This window comes from Triticum dicoccoides, chromosome 2A, assembly GCF_002162155.2.
Source record: "Triticum dicoccoides isolate Atlit2015 ecotype Zavitan chromosome 2A, WEW_v2.0, whole genome shotgun sequence".
In the NCBI taxonomy this organism is placed as follows: domain Eukaryota; kingdom Viridiplantae; phylum Streptophyta; class Magnoliopsida; order Poales; family Poaceae; genus Triticum; species Triticum dicoccoides.
In genome coordinates this window covers 122,723,911-122,737,231 of record NC_041382.1, presented here as the reverse complement: position 1 = coordinate 122,737,231, position 13,321 = coordinate 122,723,911, and the positions used below count along the sequence as shown (strand labels likewise).

The 13,321-nt window shown below is 49.3% G+C and overlaps 1 protein-coding gene across 8 annotated transcripts; it reads left to right on the top strand.

Moving 5' to 3' along the window:
- The first annotated feature begins 1,300 nt into the window (after positions 1-1,300).
- LOC119353738 (uncharacterized WD repeat-containing protein C2A9.03-like) lies at positions 1,301-7,748 on the top strand. 8 transcript variants are annotated; one of them, XM_037620397.1, is made up of 10 exons: positions 1,301-1,552; positions 1,822-1,931; positions 2,648-2,815; positions 4,251-4,337; positions 6,134-6,268; positions 6,351-6,455; positions 6,527-6,618; positions 6,709-6,814; positions 6,902-6,988; positions 7,080-7,748. In XM_037620397.1, the coding sequence occupies exons 2-10, from the start codon at positions 1,827-1,829 to the stop codon at positions 7,491-7,493; spliced, it is 1,299 nt and encodes a 432-aa protein (XP_037476294.1). In that variant the 5' UTR covers positions 1,301-1,552; positions 1,822-1,826; the 3' UTR covers positions 7,494-7,748. The 8 variants fall into 8 exon arrangements, with proteins under 8 accessions (XP_037476294.1, XP_037476296.1, XP_037476300.1 ...); XM_037620399.1 differs by lacking the exons at positions 1,301-1,552; positions 1,822-1,931 and adding an exon at positions 5,197-5,245 and having other exon boundaries at positions 2,754-2,815; positions 4,251-4,887; XM_037620400.1 differs by lacking the exons at positions 1,301-1,552; positions 1,822-1,931; positions 2,648-2,815 and adding exons at positions 4,843-4,887; positions 5,197-5,245.
- The last annotated feature ends 5,573 nt before the right edge of the window (positions 7,749-13,321 follow it).

Genomic DNA, 13,321 nt, shown 5'->3' with positions numbered 1-13,321 from the left:
GGTGTTTGTCCCGGGCATTACGAGAGTTGGGGACCTGCTGAATAACACAAGCACCGGATGGGACTAGGCTAAGGTTCAGAACATGTTCCCGCCGGCGGAGGCCCGTGAGATCTTGCAAATTTCAGTGGGGGGGCCGACTGTTGAGGACTATCTCGCATGGAACTATACGAGGGATGGTGTTTTCACTGTTAGATCGGCATACCACCTATGCATGGGTCTAAAACGAGCTAGGACTGGCGGCCCGGGGACGTCCTCCTCGGTGGAAGAGCATAGAGCATGGATGAATCTGTGGGATACGGTTGCCCCGGGCAGAGTCAAAATACATACATGGCGGCTTATTCGAAACGGGCTGGCGGTGGGTTTTGAGCTTCATAGGCGCAAGATTAAGCCTGGGGTGTTCTGTGTGGTGTGTGGAAGAGAGGAGACGAACATACACAGGTTTTGGAGATGCCCACATTCTGCAAAGTTTTGGAAGGTGTTGTACTCGGAATTGGGAGCACCGGCGGCGATCCCGCCGGAGTCAGTAAGCTCCCAGAGTGCACTAGCTCAATGGCTTCTATCATGGTTTGCTGAAGCGTCGGACGATGCTCGAGCTATAATGGTGCAGGTTTTATATGTGTTGTGGATGGCACGAAATAATGCGAGAGATGGGAGGAGGATAGAGGAAGCGGCGTACACGGCAGCCATGGTTAGGAGACTTATGGAAGAGTGGCAGAATGTTAACGGTAGAGCGAGCAAAGTTCCGTCACTAATCCCGGTCCAAAAGTGGAGTGTTCCAGAAGAAGGGTGGATCAAGGCGAATATTGATGGGGCATCTACTAAAGGAGGGGAGAAGGGGGCGGTGGTGTGGTTTTTAGGAATGAAGAAGGAGCTTTCGTCGCAGCAGCCTGCCACTACTACCCTATGGGCAGGGACCCAGCAATGGTAGAGCTCCAAGCTTGTAAGAGGGCAGTGCAACTCGCGGGGGATCTAAACTTCGCGAAATTACACCTTGAGATGGACTGCCTGGAGGTGGTACGCAAGCTGCAGAGTGAGGAAAATGATTTATCGGCGTTGGGACCTTTGATTAAGGAGGTGAAAAACATGCTGGCCACAAGGGACTGGAAGGTGACTTGGGTCCGGAGGACAGCGAATGGAGCTGCGCATGGGTTAGCAAAAGAGGGGGTGGTTAATAATCTTTGCAAAGTTTGGGTCAATGGACCCAGATTGTATTCTGCACATTATTGCGGCAGAAATTCCTGCTTTTTATGAATAAATTAAGACGTGGTAGACTAAAAAAAACCCGAGAAAAAAAAATAGAAATGGCGCGGGCTAGTTAACGCGGTGCTTTCCTTCCCTCGGCTCACGCACCGCTTTTCTCCTCCCCTTTCGCCACTTCCACCACCGGGATATTCTTTCCTGCTCGAAGACCAACGACCGGGGATATTTTCATCTCGCGCGCCGAATCCTCTCCGAATCCTGAGGGCTCCAGCCTCCAGGGACCTCCACCGCGATTCGAGATTCCGTGCCGGCCAGCAGGACCGCCCGCTGCAGGCCTCCGGCTCCCAGGGAGGTAAATCATCCGCCATAGGTGCTGCCGTCGGCGCGCGCGTTTTTCCGCCGATTATCTTTGGAGGGTTTGGTCTTGCTGCGTCCGAATGCGTGATCCCTCCCTCCCTCCCTGCCGCGCTGGGTTGCTCCGCTCGTCTCGGTGGTTTGGGAGGTTTTGGCCGGCCGCCGAGCTGCGCTTGCACGACTCTTGTTCGCAAGTTGCAGTCTTTTTCTCAGAGTTTCTCGATTCCTTTCTGGAATTCACGCGATTCTTGTGGTTTTCCTTGGCAGGGACGATGGCCGTGTACTTGAACGACGATTTGGAAGACCTGCAAGACGACCACTTCGACTCCGACGGGTTTGGCTTCTCCGGCGGCCGCGACGGCCATCCCTCAAGCCCGGTATGGTTAACCAAGTCTCACTACATGTACTCCCTCCGTTCCCAAATACTTGTCTTTCTAGGCATTTCAAATGGACTCAACATACGGATGTATGTAGACATATTTTAAAGTGTAGATTCACTCATTTTGCGCCGTATGTAGTCACTTGTTGAAATCTCTAGAAAGACAAGTATTTAGGAACGGAGGGAGTAATAATTTAGTAGTTCGTGTGTTGGTTCAATCCTTCAATACGGAAGCAGGTGGTTAATGGAGTGTTCTTACGTGCAGACCACACATTAATTCTGCTAAAGCTAAATAAAGCATGTTGGCAATTCAGCCACGGAATATGTAGGATAACATTTGCAAATCTTGCCGATGGCCCCACCTAGTGGAAATGGTTGGCACTAAAAGGAAATTTTAGTGCTAGATTAGCTTTTGGAGTGCCTGCCGAAATACAACAACATCACTATTGAGGTGGACATATGTGATGGCAACGAGCCAACAACTGGGACACCTACTAAATCATGATGTAGGAATGTGCGGATGGACATTTATGATTTCTAGTAATATTGTGCTAGTTTTCAATGGTGCAGTATAACATACAGATACTTGAGCCTTTCTAGATATGTTACTTTTTCTTTTTATTAGATTAGTCTGAATTATTTGGTTTGTCTGAACAATTGCATTCTTTCATTTGTTTAAAGGCCATTAAGACCTCAATTTTGTTCTTGTTGTAGAATAAGCATAAGAATGATACATCAGCCGTGCAGTACAGAAATGGAAAAGACATGCAAGGGATACCATGGGAGAGGTTAAAATACAGTAGAGATCAGTATCGCAAGATGAGGCTGGAGCATTACAAGAATTATGAGAACCTCGCGAGGTCACACCAGGGGTTTGATATGGTGAGATTTGGTGTTGTACAATTCAACACGAGTGGGATTGGTGCAAAGCTGTTTTTCTGCTTATCGCCCTTTTGACTCTTCATGCCAATTGTGATGATAGTTGTCATCTTCTTTCCTTGCTTATAAAGGTTGGGGTTGGTTGTGAGTTCACCTCTCCTTTTTCCACTATTACTCATGTGTGGGAACAATAACCTTAATTCGTTGCACATGGCAATGGCGGTGTTTACACGCCTTCCTGCTCCTGAAGGCATTGCTTGGAGTTGCTCGGATTTGATCTTCGGGGTAAAAACCTATGATCCGATCTTCAGTGGTTGAATCCAGCAGTGGCGGCGCGGTATGTCGTTCCCTTCCTAGGGGCGTTATTCTTGAAGTGGACCCGGGTATGGGCAGCCCGGTTGACAACTGACCTGAAAAACCAAGGCCCGCCTGGGTCAGGCTTGTCAATCGGGCCTAACTCGGGCCTCCTTTTGCAGTCCGGATGGTAGTTTGGGATGGGCTCAGGCTTCTATTTTTCTAGATTTCGGGCCGGGCTTGCATGTGCAAGTATTGAAAAGTGAATTTCAGGCTGGCTTTCGGGCTTCAGATTTGACTTTGGGCTGGGCTTGGGCTTGAGAAAAGAGGATAGTGCGGGCTGTTATTTTGAAGGCCGGGCTCTTACAAGCCCGGCCTGACACATGCTCAGGTTCATGTTGAAAAACCTCTCTCGCAGTTCTTGCTTTGCCAAGGGCGGTAGTTGGTGTTACCTGTTGCTGCGTGCTGCTGTTTGAGTTTTTTTTTGTAATAGGTTGCTGTGTGCATCCTCGATGTCTTGACTAGCTCTTGATATTATGTTGGTTGCAGAGGCCGGTATAATTGGTATTGTCTTGATATTAAAATATGTCCTTTATAAAAAAAAAGATTCTTCAACGCCTGCCCCATGCAAATCTGTCCTCGTATTTTTTGCTCTCTTTTAAACCCTGAGCCGCGCGATAGTCACACATCACCAATATTTTTTTGAAAATCTCCTAAGCTGATGGTCCAACTTCTCATCAATTTTTTTTGCTTCGTGGCAATGCACCGGCATTGTGCTAATGTTCCAATAAATGTGAGATAGCTCACTCTGTGTTAATCATATTCGTAAAATACTCTTGATTGTTTGGTTAGGTGTTACTAACTAGTACTAAGTATTAGCACCAAACGTGTTCCACTTCCATAAACACATGCTTTTTATGCAACCTTTTCACCTAAACTCTTTTATCACACCTTGCTAGTTGTCTCTTGACAAAAAATGGTCAGGTTTGTTTTGGTATCTAAGGTTCAACTATGGAGGTGATACTCCAAGCAAACAATACATCTTCCCATAATGCCATAAAGAATATTTGTTTGTTTGTTATATAGTTTAAATTCTTATGATAGCCTTTAGCTGTTTGACTTATCTCCTCCCCTCCTTCTCTAGGAGTGCAAACAAGTGGAGACAAATGACAGGTTCTATGATTTCTGCTTCAACACACGACTTGTCAAGCCAACGATAGTGCATTTTCAGGTACATTTCTCTTCCACTTTTCTAAGATATTTATTTTTGCATTGATATAAGAACCTTAACATCAAAGGTGTTAAACAACATGTTCAATTATTTAAAGAATTCCACAGAGTTTGTGATTGTTGCTCACTATAGTTAGCTCAATTTTCAATATTTTTTAAGGAAAAATATATGCACTCAAACTACGTGGAATGTTTTACTTTTCGGAAAAAAAATAGCACAAGCTGTTAATATGGCCGCCCACAGTTACTACATCATAATGCATTGCATTTTACTCCTCATATGCAGTAGAAGAACTTTCAGTATTCACCTCATTGTTTACCTTTACTAGTGCAAATATTTAACTGTTCCCTCTCTGTCCTTTCTTCGCTTATGTCTTCGGCTCCAAAAAGAAAAACAAGTATGAGGAAAACTTATACCAAAAGCATATAAATAATAACTGGTGAATGCATGACATATTCAAGTTATATTAGCGTTGTGCATTTTATGTTCTTACTCTGTTTTGTAGATGTTGTGAGATTCTTGAAGCTTTGACCGGTTTTGATTTCGTTAGGTGAAGCTTCTAATCTTCATTCGTGTTTATTCCTTTGGTATAGACTGCAACTATAGCGTAACAGTGAGTGCAGGTCATGTTATAAGTTGTGTCTGATCTGGTAACTGAAGCTGTAGTTTCATTTCTGCAATTAGCGGTCTTGTATATTAGGATAGAACTGCAATACAATGGATTCAACAGGGTTCTTAAGCAGGTGGTTGAGCATCCTCAGTGGCTGGCACTGTCATATGGCATCTTTGGAATATGATATGATAGGTTATTATAGCGAGGTTCGGTTAGATTATTCATATTCCTATTTCTTTTTCGCAGGTTGAACCTTAGAGAGATGCTAACAAAATTTTATGCAGGACTTCTTATGGTATTAACTTTGACCTACTAAAAGTCCTTGAATGCTACATCTTTTGCATTATTGGCCGAGTGAATTGTGTGTGCATGTCTTGCATTCTCGGAATACATTCGTCTGTTGATTATTGTACTATTTGACATTTTGATGTCATTTTATTTCCATGAACTCATTATCATGGTTATGGGTTCCGGTTCCTGAAAGAGGTTATCTGCTTATCCTCTTTTAAATTTCTATAAATAGTGTGCGGCTGCACCCGCACCGATGTGCAAAAAGTCTGCATTAGCCCTTGAACTTCTGTAAGGAGTTGAAAATATGGTCACTAACTCACCATAAACTGTTGCATTGGATTGTCTTCAGTTAGTTTCAGGTAAGATAACCAAATGCGTGTTCAGCTGTATGTTACTTACGATGGTTGGTGTTTTAGACATAGGTATTCCTTTAGCTACATCTTGAAATACTCCTAGGTCCTAACCATATTGGTGAAGAGTTACAGTCTGTAGTGGAGTTGGTCAAATGGGAGTGATGCCTAGAAATGTGCATGATTGTGTAGGAAGTTATTGGTCCTTCGGTTTGTGCAGTTTCAGACACAACTCACATTGCCAATCGGTATTCCAGCAAATTCTTATGGATACGGTAATGTGCTCTCATCTGCCGTTTTGCTAGGCCTTTTTTGTTCCCTTTCTTAATGCAGTCGTTTGTAAGATAATTTCAGTAATGTTGTAAGACCATAGAGAACATATGTTTCATTATCACTAAGCATGTCGTCAAGATCAAATTGTCAGTGTTTGGTTGCTACAATCAACTACGTTTTTTTTCCTTTTGGATAAACGGCACCTGCAAAGCATTGTTCACATTTTCTACTCCGAAGGCACTGACCATTCCTATTCTTGGTATCTTCAGCTAAGGAATCTTGTGTGGGCCACATCCAAGCATGATGTTTACATGGCACAGAACAATTCAGTGATGCACTGGTCTTCTCTTCTTCAAAGAGGGACAGAAGTGCTCCGCGTTGCAGGCCAAGTTGTTCCAAAGCAGGTTTGCATCTCTTCAAGGTGTGCCTTCTTTCTGTTATTTTTGTAGTATATCTAACTTGCGATCTATACTCTCTGCTTCACAGAAGGGGCATGGAGCTCAGACACTGTCCAGGGTGCAGATCAGCACAATGGCCCTAAAAGACAATTTCATGGTAGCAGGCGGTTTCCGCGGCGAACTGATTTTCAAGGTATAGTCTCAAGACGCGCTGAATTTTCAGCCATTTTATGTATCTTAGCTCATGAAATTGTTTCTCGACAGTATGTTGACAAGCCCGGGGTGGTATTCTGTACGAATGTCGCTGATAATAAAAATTCTGTCACGAATGCTGTAGATGTGTACGAGTCTCCCAGGTAAGAACTGTACAGTTTCGTCAATATTCTGATTCTGAATTTGTGGGCAATACGTGATCAACTATCGGATTTCCTGTTGTCAAAATGCAGCGGCGCTACTCGAGCGACGGCGGCCAACAATGACTGCACCGTCAAATTTCTTGATGCTGAGAGGTGCAGCCTGCTTAGTCGTTTTAATTTCCCGTGGTCAGTCAATGTGAGTTACTCTGAGCTCCTCCTCAGTAATCTTGAACTCTATTCTTGCTCCGGGAAGGTGAATCGAAAGTTGTCATGTCCTTCACAGAACACATCGGTGAGTCCTGATGGCAAGCTTCTTGCGGTTCTCGGCGACAGCTCCGACTGCGTGATCGCCGACGCTCAATCGGGCGAAGTACGCAACCGATCATCAGATCATATAGCCTCGAGTCCCCCTTCATTCCACCAGCAGAAAAACTGAGCATTGTTCTTGCTTACATTTGCAGGAGATAGCGACTCTCAAGGGGCACCTGGACTACTCGTTCTCATCGGCCTGGCACCCCGGCGGGAACGTCCTGGCGACGGGGAACCAGGACAAGACGTGCCGGCTGTGGGACACGCGCAACCTGTCGGCGCCGTTCGCGGTGCTGGGAGGGAGGATCGGCGCGGTCCGGGGCCTCCGGTTCTCGTCGGACGGGCGGTTCCTGGCGGCGGCGGAGGCGGCGGACTTCGTCCACGTGTACGACGCGCGGGCCGGCTACGGCGCCGCGCAGGAGATCGGCCTGTTCGGGGAGATCGCCGGCGTGGCGTTCAGCCCGGACGCGGGCGCGCTGTTCGTCGGGGTGGCCGACCGGGCCTACGGCAGCTTGCTCGAGTTCGGCAGGCGGGGCCGGCACGCTTACCTGGACTCGTACCTGTGACTGAGTGGAACAGTCATGTCGACCGTGTCGCTGCCGCGCGTCGAGCTAGATGCCTAGATGTGTGTATAGTGCTCCATATGGCAAGTGGTGGTTTCAGTTCTGTATATGCGGAGTGGTACTAGTTAAAAGATGCTACGGTGCAACTGGATTACAGATGGTACATGATTTGGACTGACCCTGATTCGAAAGTCAGCAGGTACTACAGAATATGGTTCGCGTGTGAAGCCGCGTGAGAAGAGTTTAGTCTTTTCGACCTCTTCCAATGGACGGGTGATTAGATGAGGTGCTAAGAGCAACTCCAACGGACCGACCCAAACGGACGGCATATTTGTTTGTTTTTGTCCGTTTGGGTCGGCCGCCTGCCCGGCGTTTGTCCAGTTTTGTATTTGGGTCGGCAGTGCGCCCAACGCACCGACCCATTTTATGTCGGCCATGTCTCACTATGTCGGCATTATGCCAGCATCGGCATACAATGCCGGCTTCAGAAAATATCGTCATAGTTCATGCTGTCGCACTCGTCAGCCGATCGACACACATGCCAGCACATAAAAAAGGGTGGGACTTGCGTTCGACCACGCCATCGCGGGCCCCGTGGTCATGCCAGCACACTTGTCGGCATAAAAAAGACGGCGCTCGCCGCCATAGATCACTCGTCGTCGAACTTGAGCATGTCAGCCCGCATCTTCTCGAACCATGGCCTATTCCTTGGCGACACGGTGTTGAGATCCACCTTCATGATCTCCACCCCGGTCATCATGCTCGCGAGAGCCACTTCTTTGGCCTTCGTCTTGGCGTTGGCGGCCTCGATCTCTACCATCTTGGCTTGCTTCTCCGCGTTCATCTCAAGCCTCCTTCTTTTGATCTCCATGAAAGCGTCCATTTGCTCCGCCTTGAAACGTCAACACTCCTCCTCCCTTGAGTCCTTCTTGTTCATCATGCCCTCCACGCTTGCAATCAAGGCGTTGGATGCCGCATCCCGCTTGTCCTCCTTCTTGGAGTTGGTCTTCCCCCGCGGCCGTGCCGGCTCGCACTCCCCAACCTCCTCCACGGCTTTCTTCCCCCCACGCGACTTGAGGGCGGCATATTGCGCCTTGAACTTCTCCTTGTCCTTGATGACCCGAAAGCAATGGGAGAGGTTGAAGCACTTGTCGTTGTGTTGAACCTTGAATGCCTCCAAAGCTTGAAATGCCTACAAAATGTTTTCATGCAAGCATATGGGCAAATGATATGCAAATTAACACGCAAGCATGAACTTGATGACACAAAAGAGAGCGGCTTGCTAGCATACCATGTCTTGCATGCCGGCCGCTCACGGGGCGGGCCTTGATGCTCTCAAGAGTGGCGCAAAACTTTTTGCATTCTTATTGGATCACCCTCCATCGCGGGCGTTGGTGACCTCTTGCTGCGCGGCGGCGGAGATGGCGGCCTGCGCGGCGGCCTCATCCCTCGCGTTCGCGGCGTGCCTCCAGTCCTTCCTCTTGGCTGACTCCCTTGCCCGCTGTGCGGGCTTCAGCGGCTTCTTTGGCTTGGCCGCGGCAGCGGTCTTGCACGGGGCACAAGGCTTGCCTTTCCCGGCGGGGGCGGTGGCGCCGGATGAGGCGAGGGAGGCGAGGCCGGTGGCGGCGTTGAGGTCGATGGCGTCCTCCATGGCGGGGTGTGGGGTGGGAGCACGCAGGCGAGAGGGTTTCGGGGGGGGGATGGGGAAAATGGTGGTGGCTATCACCGACCGGCGCGCCCGGGGAGAGGAGTTGGCGCGCGTGCGTCCGTCTCATGTCTGCGCCGATGCAAATTCGGCTCAAAAATGGGCCGGGAGTGGGTCGGCAGGCGGACGCCAAGCGGATGCGCGTCCATTTGGGTCGGCGCGTTGGGCCAACTTTTGTGTCTGCGCCGACCCAAACGGACGCCAGCGGATGAAATGGGTCGCCCGAGTTGCTCTAAGGGCATTAAATACTTTAGCAATGGTAGTCCCCAATGCATAGGTGCTTAACTTGTTTGCTAAGCTCCCTTCATTTAATGACTTAGCTAGTACTAAACTCTTTCATGCATTGATGAACTTGCTCCATTTTAATATTTTGTCTAGGTTCACGCGCTTGGCATTGGTTCTTCCTAGGTCATCAAATCAATCTCTCTCCTCTTAATTGTCTTGCCACATCAAATTTTTCGCCTACATGACATGCTTAGCACCTGTACAAGGTGGAGCATTGGGAGGGGCCTTCTTTAGGGGTGTCTAGTCTTTTGATGACTGTGGTGCTTTGGGAATAGATACCTTCCAACTTAGGGTGCGGTTGGTAGGCTGCACACGAGCAATGCTATATCTACGTGATTTATTTACGTAATGTTACTGATTTGGAGGACTATCATTAGTCATCAGGGGCGCATGGGCCCACCCTAAAAATCCCCGCGGGGGGTGGGGGTGGAGGGGATGGGGAGTTTTGATTAGTGGAGAAGGAAGGTGTGCAAAGTTACGTAGAACTCATACGTAAGTGTAGCATTTTTGACTGCATACAACCCAACCAGACCCGGGCGAGTTGAAAAATGTCTGTTTAGTTGCATGCAAGGAGGCTTGGTTCACATCGGCATGATACGAAGCACCCCAGAGTCTGGCTCGCTGGGAATGCTTGAATCGGCCGTTTCCAGCGAGTCAGGCTGACTCGAGCGCAAAAATTGGTCCCAGCGTAGGGCGCAAGTGCAGGGGGGACTCGGCCGGAGATGGCGGGAGAAGGAAATCAATAGAGACAAGATGGAGCGAAATATATTCTCATCCCCTCCCCCCATTTACTCGCTCATCCCTTGCTCTAGGACAAGGCGTTCCTCTCTTCTTTGCACTGGTGGTGGCGACGACTCAGATCTGTGGAAGCGGCGGCGATAGTAGCACTCTCCGGCAGCACTAGCGGAAGCGGAAGCGGCCTCTCCCCTTCTTCTTCGACATCATCTGGCCATCCTCGTCTCAGCCATCCCCTCCTCCCCCTGACCGCAAAGTTGGTGAGCAGCATAAGACCCTCCTCCTTTGTTAGGTTGTTTGTTAGGATCGTTTAGGGTCAATTGCGCCATTACTGACCGCACCATGGATGTCGCTTAGGTTCTGGATGAACGGATGAAGATTGTAGTTCATGCAACAACGCTCATAATTGTGGTTCATGCATGGATCATGTTGGTCGATAAGAGAAGTGTTCGTCGGAATGACAAGCCCCTCATCTGGTATGGTCCGATGTTAATTCGGGATCGGAAGAAGATAAGAATCTGAATTACATCTACAACTTCAAAGATTATAAGCTTTGTGGATGCTTCGAATGAAAAGAGCACCTTGTGCAGATGTTCAGGAGCAGGGGGCTGCTACAAGATAACATCCACACCACTGTGGAAGAGCAAGTTGCCATGTTCCTCCATGTTGTAGGTCATAACCAGAGGTTCGGGGTTATGCACAACACGTCCAGGAGATCAATGGGGACCATTTTCAAGTACTTCAGGCAAGTGCTCTATGTTGTTGGGGAACTTAGAGGAGTTGATCGGGTCACCAACTGCCCGGACTCCTAGCAAGATCCGCACTAGCCCAAGATGGTATCCATACTTCAAGGTGAGCATTGATAGTATGCAGTTCATGCCTTGATATGATGTTATTGTTCTGCTATAGTCATAACACCATCTTATAATGCCATTTCAGGATTGCATTGGGGCAATAGATGGTACTCTTGTCACTGCCAGAGTACCAAGATCACAATCTGCAGCATACAGGGGGAGGAAGCACTACATAGGTCAGAATGTGCTTGCTGCTGTTGACTTCAATCTAAAGTTCACATATGTGCTGGCTGGATGGGAAGGATCAACACATGATGCTAACATTCTAAGTGACAACATGAGTAGACCTGATGGCATCAACATCCCCGATGACAAGTTCTACCTACAAGATGCTGGCTATGCATGCCGGGCAGGTGTTCTTCCATCCTTCAGGAAAACTAAGTACCATCTGAACGAGTTATCTGGTAGGAACTATCCTAGGACTTCTCAGGAACTGTTCAATCTCAGACACTCCAGCCTTAGAGTTACAGTTGAGAAGGCATTTGAACCTTGAAGAATAAGTTTAAGACCCTGGATCAGAAGCCATTCCACCCTTACCCTGCCCAAGTTAAGATTATTCTTGCATGTTGCATCATTCATAACTGGATCCTACAATGGGGTTATGATGAACTTGTGCCAGATGAGGAATATGCGACGACTGATGAGGTGGTCAGCTCCGGCCATGGTGTGGAGACATTTGACAATGAAGTGTGGAAAAACAAAAGGTTGGAGTGGGCTCAAACAATGTGGGACAACAGAGGTCAGTTAAGGATCTAAGGGCATCTCCATCCGCGCCCCCAAAAGGCCCCCCAGGCCACTTTTTCGGCGCCGACGACGAAAAAATGGCCCAGTCGCGCCCCCAGGACGCCCAATATCGCCGGTTCGGACATTTTTTCCGCTCGGCGGTCACAGGCCGAACCCGGCGCGCTGGGGGCTCCGGCGCTAGGGAAAAGCACGCCTGGCCCACACCGACAGGGGAAAAGTCAAGGTTTTCTTCCCCCGACTCGCCTCGCACCCCCCGCGCCCTCGGCCACCACTAGCTATATCCCGGCGACGGCCGCCTCCCTACTCCGCTAGATAGCCATTCCTCGCCGGAAAATAGCAGCGCTTCGCCGCGGCAGCCCCTCCCACAGCAGCTGGGCGTTTCTGGCCGCCGTTTCTGGCCGCGGAGGCGCGGTTTAACGGTGGGTACACGCCCACCGAGCGCAAGGTGTTCGGCGTTTTGCCTGTCTCGGCGATGGACTCGGATGAGGAGGAAGAGCTCGCCGCGCTGCTGGAGGAGGAAGCCGCGGCCGACGTCTAGGAAGAAGAGCATCTCATGGTGCTCGTCGCCCTCGCCCAGCTACTGGCGAGCAATGAAAAGCCGCGGCGAGGTGGCTCGGTGCCGGGGCGGGTGAAAGCAAAGAACCGGCATCGTCTCCAGGGCTACTGCATGCTCTACTCCGACTACTTCGCCGATGCTCCACTTCATGGCGAGAGAACATTTCGGTGCCGTTATTGGATGAGCCGAAAGCTCTTCCTCAGGATTGTGAATTCCATCCGGAAGTTCGACAACTACTTCAAGTGCAAGATGGATTGCACTGGCGCTCTTGGATTCACCTCCATCCAGAATGTACGACAGCGATGAGGATGCTTGCATATGGAGCTCCCAGTGATTCACTCGACGACTATGGGCGCATGGCCGAGTCCACCAGCATAGAGTGTTTCTACAAGTTCTGTCGGGCAGTGGTGGCAGTGTTTGGGCCACAATACTTGAGAACACCCAATGCGGAAGACACTGCTCGGATCCTAGCCCAGAATGCAGCAAGAGGATTTCCTGGGATGCTTGGAAGCATCGACTGCATGCATTGGAAATGGAAGAATTGCCCATTTGGTTGGCAGGGGATGTACAAAGGCGCCAAAGGCGGTTGCAGTGTGGTGCTTGAGGCGGTAGCCACACAGGACCTTTGGATTTGGCACTCCTTCTTTGGTATGCCAGGAACTCACAATGACATCAACGTGCTGCAGTGCTCTCATGTTTTTGCCAAGCTCGTTGAGGGACATTCTCCTCCGGTGAACTTCGAGATCAATGGGCACCAATACAACAAGGGGTACTATCTAGCTGACGGCATCTATCCGAGATGGTCGACATTTGTGAAGACGATCTCAAACCCTGTGGCAGGAGGCAAGAACGCCTGGTTTGCGAAGCTTCAGGAGGCTTGCAGGAAGGATGTCGAGCGGGCATTTGGTGTGCTCCAATCTCGATTTGCTGTTGTTCGGTACCCCGCTCAGAC